The sequence below is a fragment of the Moschus berezovskii genome, chromosome 7 (genome assembly GCF_049115385.1).
Source record: "Moschus berezovskii isolate FMDL1 chromosome 7, NW_MosBer_1.0, whole genome shotgun sequence".
NCBI lineage: Eukaryota > Metazoa > Chordata > Mammalia > Artiodactyla > Moschidae > Moschus > Moschus berezovskii.
The window spans coordinates 53,086,232-53,104,746 of NC_142466.1; the positions used below are offsets into that span (position 1 = coordinate 53,086,232).

At 39.1% G+C, this 18,515-nt stretch overlaps 1 protein-coding gene across 1 annotated transcript in view; it reads left to right on the forward strand.

The window, feature by feature from the left end:
* CFAP95 (cilia and flagella associated protein 95) overlaps positions 1–18,515 on the forward strand; it is a 107,152-nt gene that overhangs the window by 66,526 nt on the left and 22,111 nt on the right. Inside the window, exon 5 of the mRNA XM_055428369.2 lies at positions 9,812–9,869. Within this exon, the coding sequence (XP_055284344.2) occupies positions 9,812–9,869 (58 nt within the window). The remainder of the gene's footprint in view (positions 1–9,811; positions 9,870–18,515) is intronic.

Here is an 18,515-nt window from a genome sequence, read left to right on the forward strand (position 1 = left end):
CAGGGATCAAATCCAGGTATCCTGCATTGCAGGCAGATGTTTCACCATCTGAGCTACCAGGGAAGCCCTGATACTGTGTATCAGTTCAGTTCAGTTCAGTCGTGCTCAGTCGTGTCCGACTCTCTGCGACCCCATGAATCACAGCACGCCAGGCCTCCCTGTCCATCACCAACTCCCGGAGCTCACCCAAACTCATGTCCATACAGTCAGTGATGCCATCCAGCCATCTCATTCTCTGTCATCCCCTTCTCCTCCCGCCCCCAACCTTTCCCAGCATCAGAGTCTTTTCCAGTGAATCAACTCGTTGCATGAGGTGGCCAAAGTATTGGAGTTTCAGCTTTAGCATCAGTCCCTCCAATGAACACCCAGGATTGATCTCCTTTAGAATGGACTGGTTGGATCTCCTTGCAGTACAAGGGACTCTCAAGAGTCTTCTGCAGCACCACAGTTCAAAAGCATCAGTTCTTCGGCGATCAGCCTTCTTCATAGTCCAACTCTCACATCCATACATGACCACGGGAAAAACCATAGCCTTGACTAGACAGACCTTGATTGGGAAAGTAATGTCTCTGCTTTTTAATATACTATCTAGGTTGGTCATAACTTTCCTTCCAAGGAGTAAGCGCCTTTTAATTTCATGGCTGCAATCAGCATCTGCAGTGATTTTGGAGCCCCCAAAAATAAAATCTGACACTGTCTCCACTGTTTTTCCATCTATTTCTCATGAAGTGATGGGACCAGATGCCATGATCTTTGTTTTCTGAATGTTGAGTTTCAAGCCAACATTTTCACTCTCCTCTTTCACTTTCATCAAGAGGCTTTTGAGTTCCTCTTCACTTTCTGCCATAAGGGTAGTGTCATCTGCATATCTGAGGTTATTGATATTTCTCCCAGCAATCTTAATTCCAGCTTGTGCTTCTTCCAGCCCAGCGTTCCTCATGATGTACTCTGCATATAAGTTAAATAAACAGGGTGACAATATACGATACTGTGTATAGAAAACCCTAAAATCTCCAACAAAAAAACTATTAGAACTAATAAATCAATTCAGTAAGGTTGGAAGATACAAGATTAATATATGGAAATCTGTTGCTTTTCTTTACATTAATAATGAGCTTTCAGAAAGAGAAAGCAAAAAAGGGGGGGACTCACTTAAAATTGAATAAAAAATTATAAAATACCTAGGAATGAACTTAATCAAGGAGGTGAAATACCTATAATCTGAAAACTATAAAACATTGATTTATATTTTTATAAATTTAAATTAAAGATGATATTTAAAAATATATAAAGTAAATTAGAGATGATATTTTTAAATGGAAAGATATCCCATGTTCATGGATTAGAAAACTAATATTGTTAAAATGGCCATACTATCCAAAGCAAGTTATTAATGCAATCTCTGTTAAAATACTCATGACAGTTTTCATGGAACTAGAACAAATAATCCTAAAATTTATATGGAATCATAAAAGACTAATGTGTGTTAATGTGTGGCAAAAAATTGCCAGTGTGATCTTCAGAAAAAACAAGGCTGAATGTATCATTCTTCCTGACTTCAGATCTAAAAAGCTACAGTAATCAAAAGAGCATGGTACTGGCATAAAACCAGATACATAGATTAATGAGACAGACTAGAGAATCTAGAAATAAACCTATGCGTCTATGGTCAAATAATCTATTACAAAATAGGCAAGAATATACAGTGGAGAAAAGACACTCTCTTCAATAAGTAGTGCTGGACATAAAAACTAGGCAGCTACATGTAAAAGAATGAAATTAGAACATTCTCTAACATCATATTCAAAAAATAAATTATAAATGGATTAAAGACCTGAATGCAAGACCAGATACCATAAGGCTCCTAGAGGAAAACATAAGCAGAACATTCTTTGACGTAAATCATAGCAGTGCTTTTTGGGGTCTGTCTCTCTAACAAAATAAATAAAAGCAAAAATAAACAAAAAGGATAACAAATAAAACTTAAAGGCTTTTGCATGATGAATGAAACCATTGACAAAATGAAAAGATAACCTATTGAATAGGAGAAAATATTTGCAAATGCTGTGATCAACAGGGGGTTAATATCCAAAATATATAAATAGCTCATACGACTCAATATCAAAAAACAAACAACCCAATTAAAAAATGGGCAGAAGACATGAATAGACATTTTTCTGAGGAAGACACACAGATGGCTAAGAGGCACATGAAAAGTTGCTCAGTGTTGTTAATTATTTGAGAAATGCAAATCAAAACATTATGTGGTCCACTGGAGAAGGGAATGGCAAATCACTCCAGTATTATTGCCTTGAGAACTCCATGAACAGTATGAAAAGGCAAAAAGATAGGACACTGAAAGATGAACTCCCCAGGTTGGTAGGTGCCCAATATGCTACTGGAGATCAGTGGAGAAATAACTCCAGAAAGAATGAACGGATGGAACCAAAGCAAAAACAACACACAGTTGTGAATGGGACTGGTGATGGAAGCAGGGTTTGATGCTGTAAAGAGCAATATTGCATAGGAACTTGGAATGTTAGGTCCATGAATCAAGGCAAATTGGAAGTGGTCAAACAGGAGATGGCAAGAGTGAACATAGACATTCTCGGAATCAGTGAACTAAGATGGACTGGAATGGGTGAATTTAACTCAGAAGACCATTATATCTACTACTGTAGGCAGTAATCCCTTAGAAGAAACGGAGTAGCCATCATAGTCAACAAAAGAGTCTAAAATGAGTACTTGGATGCAATCTCAAAAAACGACAGAATGATCTCTGTTCATTTCCAAGGCAAACCATTCAATATCACTGTAATCCAAGTCTATGCCCAGAACAGTAACACTGAAGAAGCTGAATTTGAACAGTTCTATGAAGACCTACAAGACCTTCTAGAACTAACACCCAAAAAAGATGTCCTTTTCATTATAGGGGACTGGAATGCAAAAGTAGGAAGTCAAGAAATATCTGGAGTAACAGGTAAATTTGGCCTTGGAGTACAGAATGAAGCAGGGCTAAGGCTAATAGAGTTCTGCCAAGAGAATGCACTGGTCATAGCAAACATCCTCTTCCAACAACACGAGAGAAGACTCTACACATGGACATCACCAGATGGTCGACACCGAAGAAAGACTGATTATATCCTTTGCAGCCAAAGACGGAGAAGCTCTATACAGTCAGCAAAAACAAGACCGGAAGCTGACTGTGGCTCAGATCATGAACTCCTTACTGCCAAATTCAGACTGAAATTGAAGAAAGTGGAGAAAACCATTAGATCATTCAGGTATGACCTAAATCAAATCCCTTACAATTATACAGTAGAAATGAGAAATAGATTTAAGGGACTAAATCTGATAGCGTGCCTGATAAACTGTGGATGGAGGTACATGACATTGTACAGGAGACAGGGATCAAGACCATCCCCAAGAAAAAGAAATGCAAAAAAGTGAAATAGCTGTCTGAGGAGGCCTTACAAATAGCTGTGAAAAGAAGGGAAGCAAAAAGCAAGGGAAAAAAGGAAAGGTATACCCTTTTGAATCAGAATTCCAAAGAATAGCAAGGAGAGATAAGAGAGCCTTCCTCAGCAATCAATGCAAAGAAATAGAGGAAAACAATAAAATAGGAAAGACTAGAGATCTCTTCAAGAAAATTATAGATACCAGGGAATATTTCATGCAAAGATGGGCTCAATAAAGGGCAGAAATGGTAGGGACCTAACAGAAGCAGAAGATATTAAGAAGAGGTGACAAGAATACACAAAAGAACTGTACAAAAAAGATCTTCGTAACCCAGATAATCACAATGGTGTGATCACTCACCTAGAGCCAGACATCCTAGAATGTGAAGTCAAGTGGGCCTTAGGAGGTATCACTAAAAGCAAAGCTAGTGGAGGTGATGAAATTCCAGTTAAGCTATTTCAAATCCTGAAAGATGACGCTGTGAAAGTTCTGCACTCAATATGCCAGCAAATCTGGAAAACTCAGCAGTAGCCACAGGACTGGAAAAGGTCAGTTTTTATTCCAATCCCAAAGAAAGGCAATGCCAAAGAATGCTCAAACTATCACACAATTGTACTCATCTCACACGCTAGTAAAGTCATGCTCAAAATTCTCCAACCCAGCCTTCAGCAATACATGAACTGTGAACTTCCAGATGTTTAAGCTGGATTTAGAAAAGGCAGAGGAACAAGATATCAAACTGCCAACATCCACTGGATCATGGAAAAAGCAAGAGAGTTCCAGAGAAACATCTATTTCTGCTTTATTGACTATGCCAAAGCCTTTGACTGTGTGGATCATAATAAAGTGTGGAAAATTCTGAAAGAGATGGGAATAACTGACCACCTGACCTGCCTCTTGAGAAACCTATATGCAGGTCAGGAAGCAACAGTTAGAACTGGACATGAAACAACAGCCTGGTTCCAAATAGGAAAAGGAATACGTCAAGGCTGTATATCGTCACCCTGCTTATTTAACTTATATGCAGAGTACATCTCTTGTGTTGTTGGAAGAGGGTGTTTGCTATGACCAGTGCGTTCTCTTGGCAAAACTCTATTAGCCTTTACCTTACTTCATTCCGTGCTCCAAGGCCAAATTTGCCTTTTACTCCAGGTGTTTCTTGACTTCCTACTTTTGCATTCCAGTCCCCTATAATGAAAAGGACATCTTTTTTGGGTGTTAGTTCTAAAAGGTCTTGTAGGTCTTCATAGAACCGTTCAACTTTGGCTTCTTCAGTGTTACTGGTTGGGGCATAGGCTTGGATTACTGTAATATTGAAAGGTTTGCCTTGGAAACGAACAGAGATCATTCTGTTGTATTTGAGATTGCATCCAAGTACTCATTTCGAACTCTGTTGATCATGATGGCTATTCCATTTCTTCTAAGGGATTCCTGCCCACAGTAGTAGATATAATGGTCATCTGAGTTAAATTCACCCATTCCAGTCCATTTTAGTTCACTGATTCCTAGAATGTCGACATTCACTCTTGCCATCTCCTGTTTGACCACTTCCAATTTGCCTTGATTCATGGACCTAACATTCCAGGTTCCTATGCAATATTGCTCTTTACAGCATCGGACCTTGCTTCTATCACCAGTCACATCCACAGTGGGGTATTGTTTTTGCTTTGGCTCTATCCCTATATTCTTTCTGGAAAAATCAAGAGAGTTCCAGAAAAACATCTATTTCTGCTTTATTGACAATGCCAAAATCTTTGACTGTGTGGATCACAATAGACTGTGGAAAATTCTGAAAGAGATGGGAATACCAGATCACCTGACCTGCCTCTTGAGAAACCTGTATGCAGGTCAGGAAGCAAGTTAGAACTGGACATGGAACAACAGACTGGTTCCAAATAGGAAAAGGAGTACGTCAAGGTTGTATATTGTCACCCTGCTTTTTAACTTATATGTAGAGTACATCATGAGGAATGCTGGGCTGGAGGGAAGCACAAGCTGGAATCAAGATTGCCAGGAGAAGTATCAATAACCTCAGATATGCACTACCCTTATGGCAGAAAGTGAAGAAGAACTAAAGAGCCTCTTGATGAAAGTGAAAGAGCAGCGTGAAAAAGTTGGTTTAAAGCTCAACATTCAGAAAACTAAGATCATGGCATCTGGTCCCATCACTTCATGCCAAATAAATGGGGAAACAGTGGAAACAATGGCTGATTTTATTTTTCTGGGCTCCACAACCACTGCAGATGGTGATTGAAGCCATGAAATTAAAAGACACTTACTCCTTGGAAGGAAAGTTATGACCAACCTAGATAGTATATTAAAAAACAGACACATTACTTTGCCAACAAAGGTCTGTCTAATCAAGGCTATGGTTTTTCCAGTAGTTATGTATGGATGTGAAAATTGGACTATAAAGAAAGCTGAGTGCTAAAGAATTGATGCTGTTGAACTGTCGTATTGGAGAAGACTCTTGAGAGTCCCTTGGACTGCAAGGAGATCCAACCAGTCCATCCTAAAGGAGATCAGTCCTGAATATTCTTTGGAAGGACTGATGTTGAAGTCGAAACTCCAGTACTTTGGTCACCTGATGTGAAAAGCTGACTCATTTGAAAAAACCCTGATTTGGGAAAGATTGAGGGCAGGAGGAGAAGGGGACGACAGAGGATGAGATGGTTGGATGGCATCACCGACTCGATGGACATGGGTTTGGGTAGACTCTGGGAGTTGGTGATGGACAAGGTGTCCTGGTGTGCTGCTGTTCATGGGGTCGCAAAGAGTCGGACACGACTGAGTGACTGAACTGAACTGACTGAATCAAAAGAAAAATGAGACATCACCTTACACCTATCAGAACAGCTGCCATTAAAAAAGAACACAAATAACATGTGGGTGAGGATGCGGAAAAAAAGGAACCCCTGCACACTCTTGTTGGGAGTGTAAATTGGTACAGACTCTGGAAAACAGTATGAAGTTTTCTCAAAAAACTAAAAATAGAACTACCTTATGATCCAGCAATTACACTCCTGAGTATATTTCCAGAAAAAACAGGAACCCTAGTTTGAAAAGATATATACTGTAATGTTCAGAGCAGTACTGTTTACAATTGCCAGGATATGGAAGCAACCAAAGTGTCCGTCAACAGATGAATAAAGATGTGGTATATATATACAATGGTATATTTTACTCAGCCATAAAAAGAATGTAACCCTGCCATTTGTAGCATCATGGGTGGACCTAGAGAATATTAGGCCTAGTGAGAAAAGTCAGACAGAAAAGGACATACACTGTGTTATCACTTATATGTGTAATGTAAAAAAATAATAAAACAAACAAATGTATATAGCAAAACAGAAACAGACCCATAGAAAACAAGGTAGTGGGTTACTAATGGGGAGAAGGAAAAGTGGAGGAAGAAGATAGGAGTATGATATACAAAACCACTATGTATAAAATAAATAAGCAACAAGTATAGACTGTACAACACAGGGACTTATAGCAATTATTTTGTTATAACTGTTAATGAAGTATAATCTATAAGAATACTGAATCACTATGCTGTACCTAAAACTAATATAATATTATAGATCAACTATACTTGAAAACCAAAAAAAAAAACACCCCATAGAGTTGGGCTATATAATACAACTTGATTTTCAATTTAAGTCTGAGAAAATATTTTCACTGATGCAGTTAATTCATTTACTTTCTTTGTGATTACCAAGGTGTTTAGTTTTATGATTTTAGTCTGTCTTCTGAAAAAATTTTCACTTTTTTGTTATCCTTTCTTGCTTCCTATTAGATTGTTCTTTAAAAATATTAAATAATATCCCATTTGCTGGTTTGAAAGTTACGCTTCTAATTTTTGTTCTTTTAATTGCCAATACTCATACTTTTAGAATCACTGAGAGCAGGGGTCCCCAACATCCAGGATCTAATGCCTGATGTTCTCCAGTGGAACTGATGTAATAATAATAGAAATGAAATGCACAATAAAAATAATGTGCTTGAATCATTCCCAAACCATGTCCCCCCATTCCCAGTCTGATAAAATTGTCTTCCATGAAGTAGGTCCTTATTGCCAAATACGTTGGGGACCACCGACCTAAAGGGCTTGTTAAAGCAAGATTGTGGGGCCCACTCCTGCTGCTGCTGCTGCTGCTGCTAAGTCACATCAGTCGTGTCCAACTCTGTGCGACCCCATAGATGGCAGCCCAACAGGCTCCTCCACCCCTGGGATTTTCCGGGCAAGAATAGTGGAGTGGATTGCCATTTCCTTCTCCAGGGCATGAAAGTGAAAAGTGAAAGTGATGTTGCTCAGTCGTGTCCGACTCTTAGTGACCCCGTGGACTGTAGCCTACCAGGCTTCTCCGGCCATGGGATTCTCCAGGCAAGAGTACTGGAGTGGGTTGCCATTGCTTTCTCTGGGAGCCCACTCCTAGAATTTCTAATTCAGTGGACTTGGTGTGACATCCAAGTATTTGCATATCTAACAAGTACCCAGATAATGCTAATGTTGTGCCTCTGGAAATCACATCTTGAAAGTCTGACAGTAATTAATTGGTGGTTGCTGCTGCTAAGTCACTTCAGTCGTGTCCGACTCTGTGCGACCCCATAGATGGCAGCCCACCAGGCTACCCTGTCCCTGGGATTCTCCAGGCAAGAATACTGGAGTGGGTTGCCATTTTCCTCTCCAATGCATGAAAGTGAAAAGTGAAAGTGAAGATGCTCAGTTGTGTCCGACTCTTAGCGACCCCATGAATCACAGCACGTCAGGCCTCCCTGTCCATCACCAACTCCCGGAGATCACTCAAACTCATGTCCATCGAGTCGGTGATGCCATCCAGCCATCTCATTCTCTGTCATCCCCTTCTCCTCCTGCCCCCAATCCCTCGCAGCATCAGAGTCTTTTGCAGTGAGTCAATTCTTCACATGAGGTGGCCAAAGGATTGGAGTTTCAGCTTTAGCATCAGTCCTTCCAATGAACACCCAGGATTGATCTCCTTTAGAATGGACTGGTTTTATCTCCTTGCCGTCCAAGGGACTCTCAAGAGTCTTCTCCAGCACCACAGTTCAAAAGCATCAATTCTTCGGCGATCAGCTTTCTTCACAGTCCAACTCTCACATCCATACATGACCACTGGAAAAACCATAGCTTTGACTAGACGGACCTTTGTTGACAAAGTAATGTCTCTGCTTACCACCAGATAAATATTAGCATCTGTACCCAGTAACCATTCTTAGTTGACATCCTAGTTATTTTGAATTCTTCTACTTGTTCTCTACCCTCTCATCAGCTCAGTCATATGTTAAAATGTTTAAATGTCCTTTTTCCTGGTATTTTTAGATTTGCAATTTCAGATGAATTTCTTTGACCATCTAATCCCATAATATTGCCAGGAACAGAATCAGGACAGTAATTTCTCATAGGAGAAAAATATTTTCCCCTATTCTGAGTACCAGACAGAGAGAAACTTTCTTGCAAGTTTCCCTAGTCTGATGGCTAGAGTTTCTTTGGTCTCTTTTATATGTAGGTACAACATTTACAGACTCTTGACTGGAAGTAGCAGTTTAGCTCTGGCGGGATACAATCTATAGGGTCACGAAGAGTTGGACACTTAGCATACACACATATGGAGGTACAGCCTTTACAGGCTCCTGATTATAAGTAGCAATTTAGCTCTGTGCCTTCTGTGAACCCAAGGTCATGTCTCCTGCCCTTGATAGGAAGTTCAAACTCCAGTTTTGAGTCTTAGGCTGTGTTTGTAGACTTGGGGGAGAAGGATGTATTTCACTCAGCATTTCTATGTATTTCATGGAGTGGAGGTTGGGGAAACTGTAATCTCAGACTACGTGGTTGTGTATTATTTTTCAGTTGCCATCTAGCAGAGAACATGGGGTATAGGGTCAAAAAGTTTGAAAAGTAGAAAGTGAGTGGAAAAGAGCACCCTTGTCTGGAATGCACCTGAGCTTTGGGACTTGGTAGCATATGGCAACCCACTCCAGAGTTCTTGCCTGGAGAATCCCAGGGACGGAGGAGCCTGGTGGGCTGCCATCTATGGGGTCGCACAGAGTCGGACACGACTGATGAGACTTAGCAGCAGGAGCAGCAGCAGCAGAATATTATTAGTATAGAAGAATAGTAGGTGGTATTGGAAGTAACTGAAGGAAGTCACCTTGCTGGTGATAGTTAACACTATAAATGAGGCCTGGGAATTTTAAAACTTTAAAATTTTTATTAGGGCCTATCTTTCTTGAAATGTTTTTATTTTGATTAAAGTACATACTACTAAAAAATTAAAATATTTTTCTTTTGGAGTCATTCTTTTCTCAGATATTAACTTATCTTTCTTAGGTGTACATTGACAACATATGCTGAAGAATATGCTCCACCATATGAATATCAGCCACTTGTGAGTATAAGAGAGCTGAAAAGCCATATTCTAATGTTTATGTGCTTAATATGATTCTTTTCATCTAGTGTAAATAGCCAAACTTGAGAAGAAAGGATAAATTGTTGAGATTTATGGTGTTTTATATTATTTGTGGGGGTTAATGGAATATTTTATGGTTATGATTTATTTTGGGAACAAGTTTATAGATTTCAGGGAGAAAATATTGTAGTATCTAAAATATGTTAGTTACTTTCTTCCTCATCTTTGTTTTATTGTCCTGCTCCATAAATTCAATTTATCTGGAATAAGAATCTACCTTTCTATTCATTTGTATTATATTAGCATATGAAAATAAGTGGCTTAATTTAGCCCTGGGAAATATATGCTGATAAAATATGTCCAGTTTACAACTTCAGTATACTTGAACTTAAAACATTATACAACAAAAGCAAAACAAGGCTGCTTCCTATTAGTCTTGTTCTAGAAGTCCTAACTGGTGCAATAAATAAGAGACTTAGCTCCTGAAAAAGAGGAGAAAAAAATCTTTATTTTCAGATAGTATGAAATAATAAGTAGCTAGAATCAGTTTAGATCATTTAGTAAGGTGACTGAATATAAAATAAATATATCAAAGATAATATCTTTCCTTCATATTAGCAATAACTGCTTAGTAAGCAAGCCATAAAAGAAAAAAACATACAAATTGCTATAGCAACACAAATTTTAAGTACTTTTATGAAGAAAATTCTCAGATAAAGATCAATAAAGATGTGGAAGCTCCTCTCTAAAGATGGTAGACAGGCTACTTACCCAGCAAGAGTTAAATGTTCCTCCATCTTTTGAATCACAGTTGTCAGGTAACAGATTTGATCAACAGAACAGGACAAAAGTAACCTTATGCCAAATCTAGGCTAGCTTTAATAAGACTGCTTCCAGTTCCTGGAGCCCTGAGCCACCAAGGCTAGGAAATCTAGGCTACTCTGCTGAAGGGAGAAGCCATGAGGAGGAATAATGATGAGCTTAACTTATGAACAATGAAACCATCTTGGACATCCAGCCTAGTGGGCGTAGACTGCAGCTTCAGTTGTCATCTGACTACAAACAAGAGATTGCAAGAAAATAATAATAAATTGTTGTTTGATGGCATTAAGTTTTGGGTGTGTTTTTTTTTTTTTTAAATAAATACACACCAAAGGTAACTGAAACAGAAATCTCAAGTGCAAAGGAATAACCACTGTTTAGGGGACTGAATCGGAGAAGGCAATGGCAAGCCACTCCAGTAGTCTTGCCTAGAAAATCCCATGGATGGAGGAGCCTGGTAGGCTGCAGTCCGTGGGGTGGGTCGCTAAGGGTTGGACACGACTGAGCGACTTCACTTTCACTTTTCACTTTCACACATTGGAGAAGGAAATGGCAACCCACTCCAGTGTTCTTGCCTGGAGAATCCCAGGGAAGGGGGAGCCTGTTGGGCTTCCGTCGATGGGGTCACACAGAGTCGGACACGACTAAAGTGACTTAGCAGCAGCAGCAGCAGCAGGGGACTGAATATACTGGGAAGTTCAGTGTCTACTAAGTTCTCACGTATATACTTCTTAATATAGGGAGGAAAGGTATGAAACAGTGAAGGGAGCTATAGCAAAACCATTTTTTTTCCTAAAAGAGTGTCATTGTTAATACTTTAAATGTTAGGATAATCTGATTTCACACCTTTCTTAATAAACTTCAGTACATGGCATACCATGTATTAAATGCCATCCAATTTAACAGTATATATAAATACTCTGTTATGAAGAATGAGAGCTTATATCAGTAACCAGTGGCTAGAGAAGGCAATGGCATCCCACTCCAGTACTCTTGCCTGGAAAATCCCATGGACGGAGGAGCCTGGTAGGCTACAGTCCATGGGGTCGCTAAGAGTGGGATACGACTGAGCGACTTGACTTTCACTTTTCACTTTCATGCATTGGAGAAGAAAATGGCAACCCACTCCAGTGCTCTTGCCTGGAGAATACCAGGGACGGGAGCCTGGTGGGCTCCGTCTATGGGGTCGCACAGAGTCGGACACGACTGAAGTGACTTAGCAGCAGCAGGGGACTGAAAACTAAATTAATTACAAGTTAAATTTAGAAATATAATATAATTACATTAAAAATTCCAATGGACTTTGTTTACTATCTGAGAACTCTAAGATTCTGAAAGTTATCTGAGAGTATAAACAGAGAATAATCAAAAGTTTTTTGAAACACTGGCATAACCATTTACAGAAATAAAAGATTCCTGATACTACTAATGTTATAATATTATTTATTTTTGCTTATTAAAAAATAGAAATCAAGCTGTTAGAAAAGCAAATATGATACATAAAGAATTCTGATTTATTGTCTGGAAAACCGTTAAAACCATAGGGAAATGAGCCAAGGGCATATAAAGACAATTCACAAATTAGGAAATAATTATTATTAGTTAACTGACAAATACAGGGAAAATCCCAGTCTACAAATAATAGAATGTGTGAATTAAAACAGTACATTTTTTTTGCTAGTAAAATTGGTGATATTTTTTAAAATAATAATATTCTGTTGAGTGACCCTGGGGTGAGATGGCTATTTTTTTTTCTATTGCCAGAAATATTGTAAATTGTTTGTCTTTCTGGAAAGGAATTTTGCAATATGAATTGATATACTATTTGATCTAATAATTCTAAGTATTTCCCCAAGAAAAATAATTCAAGCCAGGGATAAAGTTTATATCCAATGATATTCATCACTGAATTATTTATTATGGCAAACTTGGAAATTACCCAGTGTTTTAAAATTGGGTACAGTACTCTAGGGATTCAGAATGAGTCTCCAAAAAATGTATCACTCCTGCATGAGGATTTTTTTTTTAGTCAAAGACCCTGTGGGTTAAGATAACCTACTCTCCTCCTTTAACTACCTAGAAGAGTTTAGATTGGGAATTTTTCTCAGGAAAAAAAAAGTTATTACTGGAGATAAATTTTAGCTAAGTAGCTGCATCTGTATTGCAGGGCAAATGTCTAATTGCTAAACATCTGCTCTTATTGTCTTGTGAACCCTCCTGTTCTTGGAAGCCCCAGGCCTCTATCCCATTCCTTAGCTCAGGATGACATGTAAACCTCATTTTATATTTCTCATAAAATGAGAAGATACATTTTATCTCCTCATGTATGTCGGGTTCCTGTATGTATGAAATTAAATTAGACTTTTTCTGGCTAATCTGTCTTCAGTTCAGTTCAGTTGCTCAGTCGTGTCCGACTCTTTGCGACCCCATGAATCACAGCACGCCAGGCCTCCCTGTCCATCACCAACTCCCGGAGTTCACTCAAACTCATGTCCATAGAGTTGGTGATGCCATTCAGCCATCTCATTCTCTGTCAGTCAGGTGGTCTGGTATTCCCATCTCTTTCAGAATTTTCCACAGTTTATTGTGATCCACACAGTCAAAGGCCTTGGCATAGTCAATGAAGCAGAAATAGATGTTTTTCTGGAACTCTCTTGCTTTCTCCATGATCCAGCGGATGTTGGCCATTTGATCTCTGGTGCCTCTGCCTTTTCTAAAACCTGCTTGAACATCTGGGAGTTCACAGTTCACATATTGCTAAAGCCTGGCTTGGAGAATTTTGAGCATGACTTTACTAGCTTGTGAGATGAGTGCAATTGTGCGGTAGTTTGAGCATTCTTTGGCATTGCCTTTCTTTGGGATTGGAATGAAGACTGACCTTTTCCAGTCCTGTGGCCACTGCCGAGTTTTCCAAATTTGCTGGCAGATAGAGTGCAGCACTTTCACAGCATCATCTTTCAAGATTTGAAATAGCTCACAGTTTAATTCTTAGACTAATCAGAAGAACCTATTAGTGTAAAGGAAAGATTTGTTTTCCTTTCTGACAGTACTAATTAAATAGGTTGTAATCACATAATGAGATATTTTATATATTCCACCCTTTAGAAAGTCCATGGATGGTTCTTAGTGTCTTGATAAATCTTCTTATTTAAGGTCAAGAAAAATCATTAAGATACAAAATTGTATGTGTATTTTTCCTCCATACTTTTATGTAAAAGTATGGAGGAAAAAAGCCTGAAGAAACTGTTAAATGCTAGTAAAGTTGGCTAGTGAATAGTGAAATTCTAGGTGATTTTCTTCATCATTATACTTTTCAGCATTTTTCAGTGTAGCAAGCATGGTGGTTTATAATCAGAACCACAAGGAACCATATATTATTTAAAAATGAGTTTCAGACTCATTTCCTTATTTGCATGGGATTTGGCCCCATCTCTTAAAAAAAAGAAGTTGTAAGACATGTAATTAAAAACTCACAAAATTCAAAGGACTAATTTCCCCATAAGCATAAATATAAAGAATGTGGGATGTATTTTTTGGGTGGATAACTCTTTAGCCACTGTGTTATGTATTTGTGCTTCTAATTTTTTCAGTATTATGTCCAGTATTTCTCAAGTTGCTTGTTTCCACGTTAACAGCACAGCATGCAGCATGTGATGGCAGTTGTTTGGCTTTATTTAGAGTTTTGTTCATTTACTTCTAAGTTTATTGTCAAATTAATTGACTCTGAGGCATGTTTTCAGCACTGCTTCTAGCACCCCCATTTAATAATGCTTGCATTACATTGTTATAGAATATAAAAAATATTTTAAATTGTAATGACAGCGAATGGTTAAGTAATAGCAGAATAGTAACTGAACTCAGACTTAGAAGTTACCATACACATAAAAAAATGTATGATTCATAAAATACTGACAAAATAAAGAGAATATTTTTTACTTGCTAGAGACCTCACCATGTGACCTTTGCATAAACACAGCTCACCATTCACTCAATCACCTTTGCAATTACGCAGTTTCTGAAGAAATCCTAAAACATTTTGATTTGTATTATCTCTTTTTTTTTTTTTTATAAATTTCTTTCAAAAAAAAAAAAGCAAAAAATTCATTTATTTGGCTGCTTCAGATCTTAGTTGTGGCACTCAGGTTACTTGTTTTACAGTATGTAGGATCCGAGTTCCCTGATCAGGGATGGAACCTGCGTCCCCTGAATTGCAAGGTGGACTTCCAACTCCCAGGACTTCCCAGGGAAGTCCCCAGAATAAGTTTCTTTTTTTTTTTTTTATTGGCTCATGTACTTTATTTTATTTTATTTTATTTCTAAAAAAGAATTTTATTAAAAAAGCACAAATGCAAAGAAATTATCTCAAATTTTGTGCATGAATTGAGGCTTTATAAATTTTTATATTTTGGTCTCTTACATTTGTTTAATTCATATTTGCATAAAGTAGGATGGAATTATAAGAAGTCTTAAGGGAATGCAAATTATCTCCCCATGCTGCTGCTGCTGCTAAGTCACTTCAGTCGTGTCCGACTCTGTGTGACCCCACAGACGGCAAGCCACCAGGCTCCCCCCTCCCTGGGATTCTCCAGGCAAGAACACTGGAGTGGGTTGCCATTTCCTTCTCCAATGTGTGAAAGTGAAAAGTGAAAGTGAAGTCGCTCAGTCGTGTCTGACCCTTAGCGACCCCACGGACTGCAGCCCACCAGGCTCCTCTCTCCATGGGATCTTCTAGGCAAGAGTACTATGAATGAATAAATCCAAAATATTATGAAGTTATGAAATTATTTCTAAGGAGAGAAATGAAAGAGAATTGCACGTTACTTCTTCAGAATTCCACTTCCTAAAGGGGGTATTTATTATGACTCACCCAATTTCAATGAAAGATACCTTCTCTTAAAATCTTCCCTATCCTTCTCCCAAAGAACTGAGATAAAGGAAAAGTCACAGAGATATTACATCGGAAGATCGGTCTAAGACTGGATGTTTGTAGGGTACATGAATCTTTGAGACAAAGGACAAGTGAGAAGAGGGTAATGGTGGAGAGTCAACTGAACACACTCAGGATTAGTAAGGAAAATAACTATTTCAGGCATGGACTAGCAAACTCAGGAAGTTGAAGAGTCTGGGGAATTAAAAAAAGAACAAGCATAGCAATAGCAAAGGAGTGAGAGAGCTAAAAGAATTAGAGGTAGTGAGCAAAGGGGATGTACTGGAATTTATTGGTATTTCTGATTTAGAACAATTTGGGGGAATGATAGACCCCAAGATGTGGTCGTGGGAATGAGGTGTTATGATGGAATCTAAGCCATTGACTTGAGAAGGTGAAAAAACTCTAAGTGAGAGTGTTGGCTAGATTCTAAATATGAGTGTTGAAGTTAGCCCACAGGAGAGTAGGGAAGAAAGGCAGGACCAAAGACCGAGTCAATGACCAGTCCCTTGGTGGGCGCCTTTTGGAGAGTCAGGGCTCCTCTCAGCCTTGCAGCGGCCATTTGAGTACATCTGATTGGTCTTTACTGTGTGAATTACCATCCTTTTTCCTAAATAGAGCTGTCTATTGAATTATCTTTCCAGGCATATGTGTAGCTTTAAGCCAGAAAATATCTCAGTTCTTTCAGAGATAAAAAACTGAGGAACTTTTAAATAGAGAGTTATGTATTAAAGCTGGCATGCATTCCAAATTGATTACAGGGAACCTAACCAGTGTTGCCCAGTAGGTAAGAAAGAGGCTGTATCTGTTTAAAATATTCCCAACAATGGTAGGACTGACCTATCCTGTCACCGGGATTCTATGCTCTGGTACAGATATAGCATTGTTAAAATATTGATATTTCTGTGCTATTTAGAAACTTGCTGTGGTCTTGAGTTCTCCAGAACCCTGCTGCCTCAGTAGCCCAGCATTCTGGACTTCTAGGACCCAGGGGTGCATTATGACTTACCTGGGCCCTGAGGACTTTCATGGGCTCCTTCTTCCATTGAAATTTTTTAAAAATTAAATAATTTATTTTACAACTGTTTTGCCATAAAGGCAAATATAATCCAGGTTGGATTATATTCATTTTTGTTAATTTAAAGGCCATGAAATTAAAAGACGCTTACTCCTTGGAAGGAAAGTTATGACCAACCTTGATAATATATTAAAAAGCAGAGACATTACTTTGCCAACAAAGGTCCGTCTAGTCAAGGCTATGGTTTTTCCCGTGGTCATGTATGGATGTGACAGTTGGACTGTGAAAAAAGCTGATCGCCGAAGAATTGATGCTTTTGAACTGTGGTGTTGGAGAAGACTCTTGAGAGTCCCTTGTACCGCAAGGAGATCCAACCAGTCCATTCTAAGGGATATCGATCCTGGGTGTTCATTGGAAGGACTGATGCCAAAGCTGAAACTGCAATACTTTGGCCACCTCATGCGACGAGTTGACTCACTGGAAAAGACTCTGATGCTGGGAAAGGTTGGGGGCAGGAGGAGAAGGGGATGACCGAGAATGAGATGGCTGGATGGCATCACCGACTCTGTGGACACGAGTTTGAGTGAACTCTGGGAGTTGGTGATGGACAGGGAGGCCTGGCATGCTGTGATTCATGGGGTCGCGGAGAGTCGGACACGACTGAGTGACTGAACTGAACTGAACTGAACTGAACTGAAAGGCTTATTGAAGAGATGTATTTTTAGGCTGCATTTCTCATTGGTATTTTGTAAAGTTTACCTATCCTTTTTTCTTTTATATTTTTATACTGTTTTGCCTCCTTGCCTATTTTTGACTATTTGTGACTATATTATTTTATTTTATAGCCATGTTATGTGATCATGTTATTGTTAACCCTCCCAAAATTATCAGTATACTATGGGTGTTATTTTTGTTGTTGTTTAGGTGCTGAGTCATATCCAGCTCTTTTGTGACCCCATGGACTGTAGCCTGCCAGGCTTCTCTGGTCATGGGATTTCCCAGGAAGAATATTGGAGTGAATTGCCATTTCCTTCTCTTGGGGATCTTTCTGACCCAGGAATTGAACCTGCGTCTCCTGAATTGCAGCCAGATTCTTTACTGCTGAGCCACCAGAGAAGTCCAGTGGGTGTTATTACACAAAACTAAATCATACAACACTCATTTTTTCCTGAGAAGTACTTTTGGACTTTGGTACTCTATTTTAAGCAAAATTTTCTGTATAATAGCTGCCGTTGCTTACTGCCTTGAGATGTTTATGGGTATTAAATTGCTGGCATCATTTCCTGGCTTCAATATGAGTTTCCATCATTTAATAGAGTTAGCTTTTCAAAATGGTGTTTGCATTTTTCATTATGGTAAAATATATATATAATATCAGTTCAGTTCAGTTCAGTTCAGTCGCTCAGTCGTGTCTGACTCTCCGCGACCCCATGAATCAAAGCACGCCAGGCCTCCCTGTCCATCACCAACTCCCGGAGTACACTCAAACTCATGTTCACAGAGTCGGTGATGCCATCCAGCCATCTCATTCTCGGTCGTCCCCTTCTCCTCCCGCCCCCAACCTTTCCCAGCATCAGAGTCTTTTCCAGTGAGTCAACTCGTCTCATGAGGTGGCCAAAGTATTGGAGTTTCAGCTTCAGCATCAGTCCCTCCAATGAACATCCAGGATTGATCTCCTTTAGAATGGACTGGTTGGATCTCCTTGCAGTATAAGGGACTCTCAAGAGTCTTCTCCAACACCACAGTTCAAAAGCATCGATTCTTCGGCGATCAGCTTTCTTCACAGTCCAACTCTCACATCCATACATGACCACGGGAAAAACCATTGCCTTGACTAGACGGACCTTGGTCGGCAAAG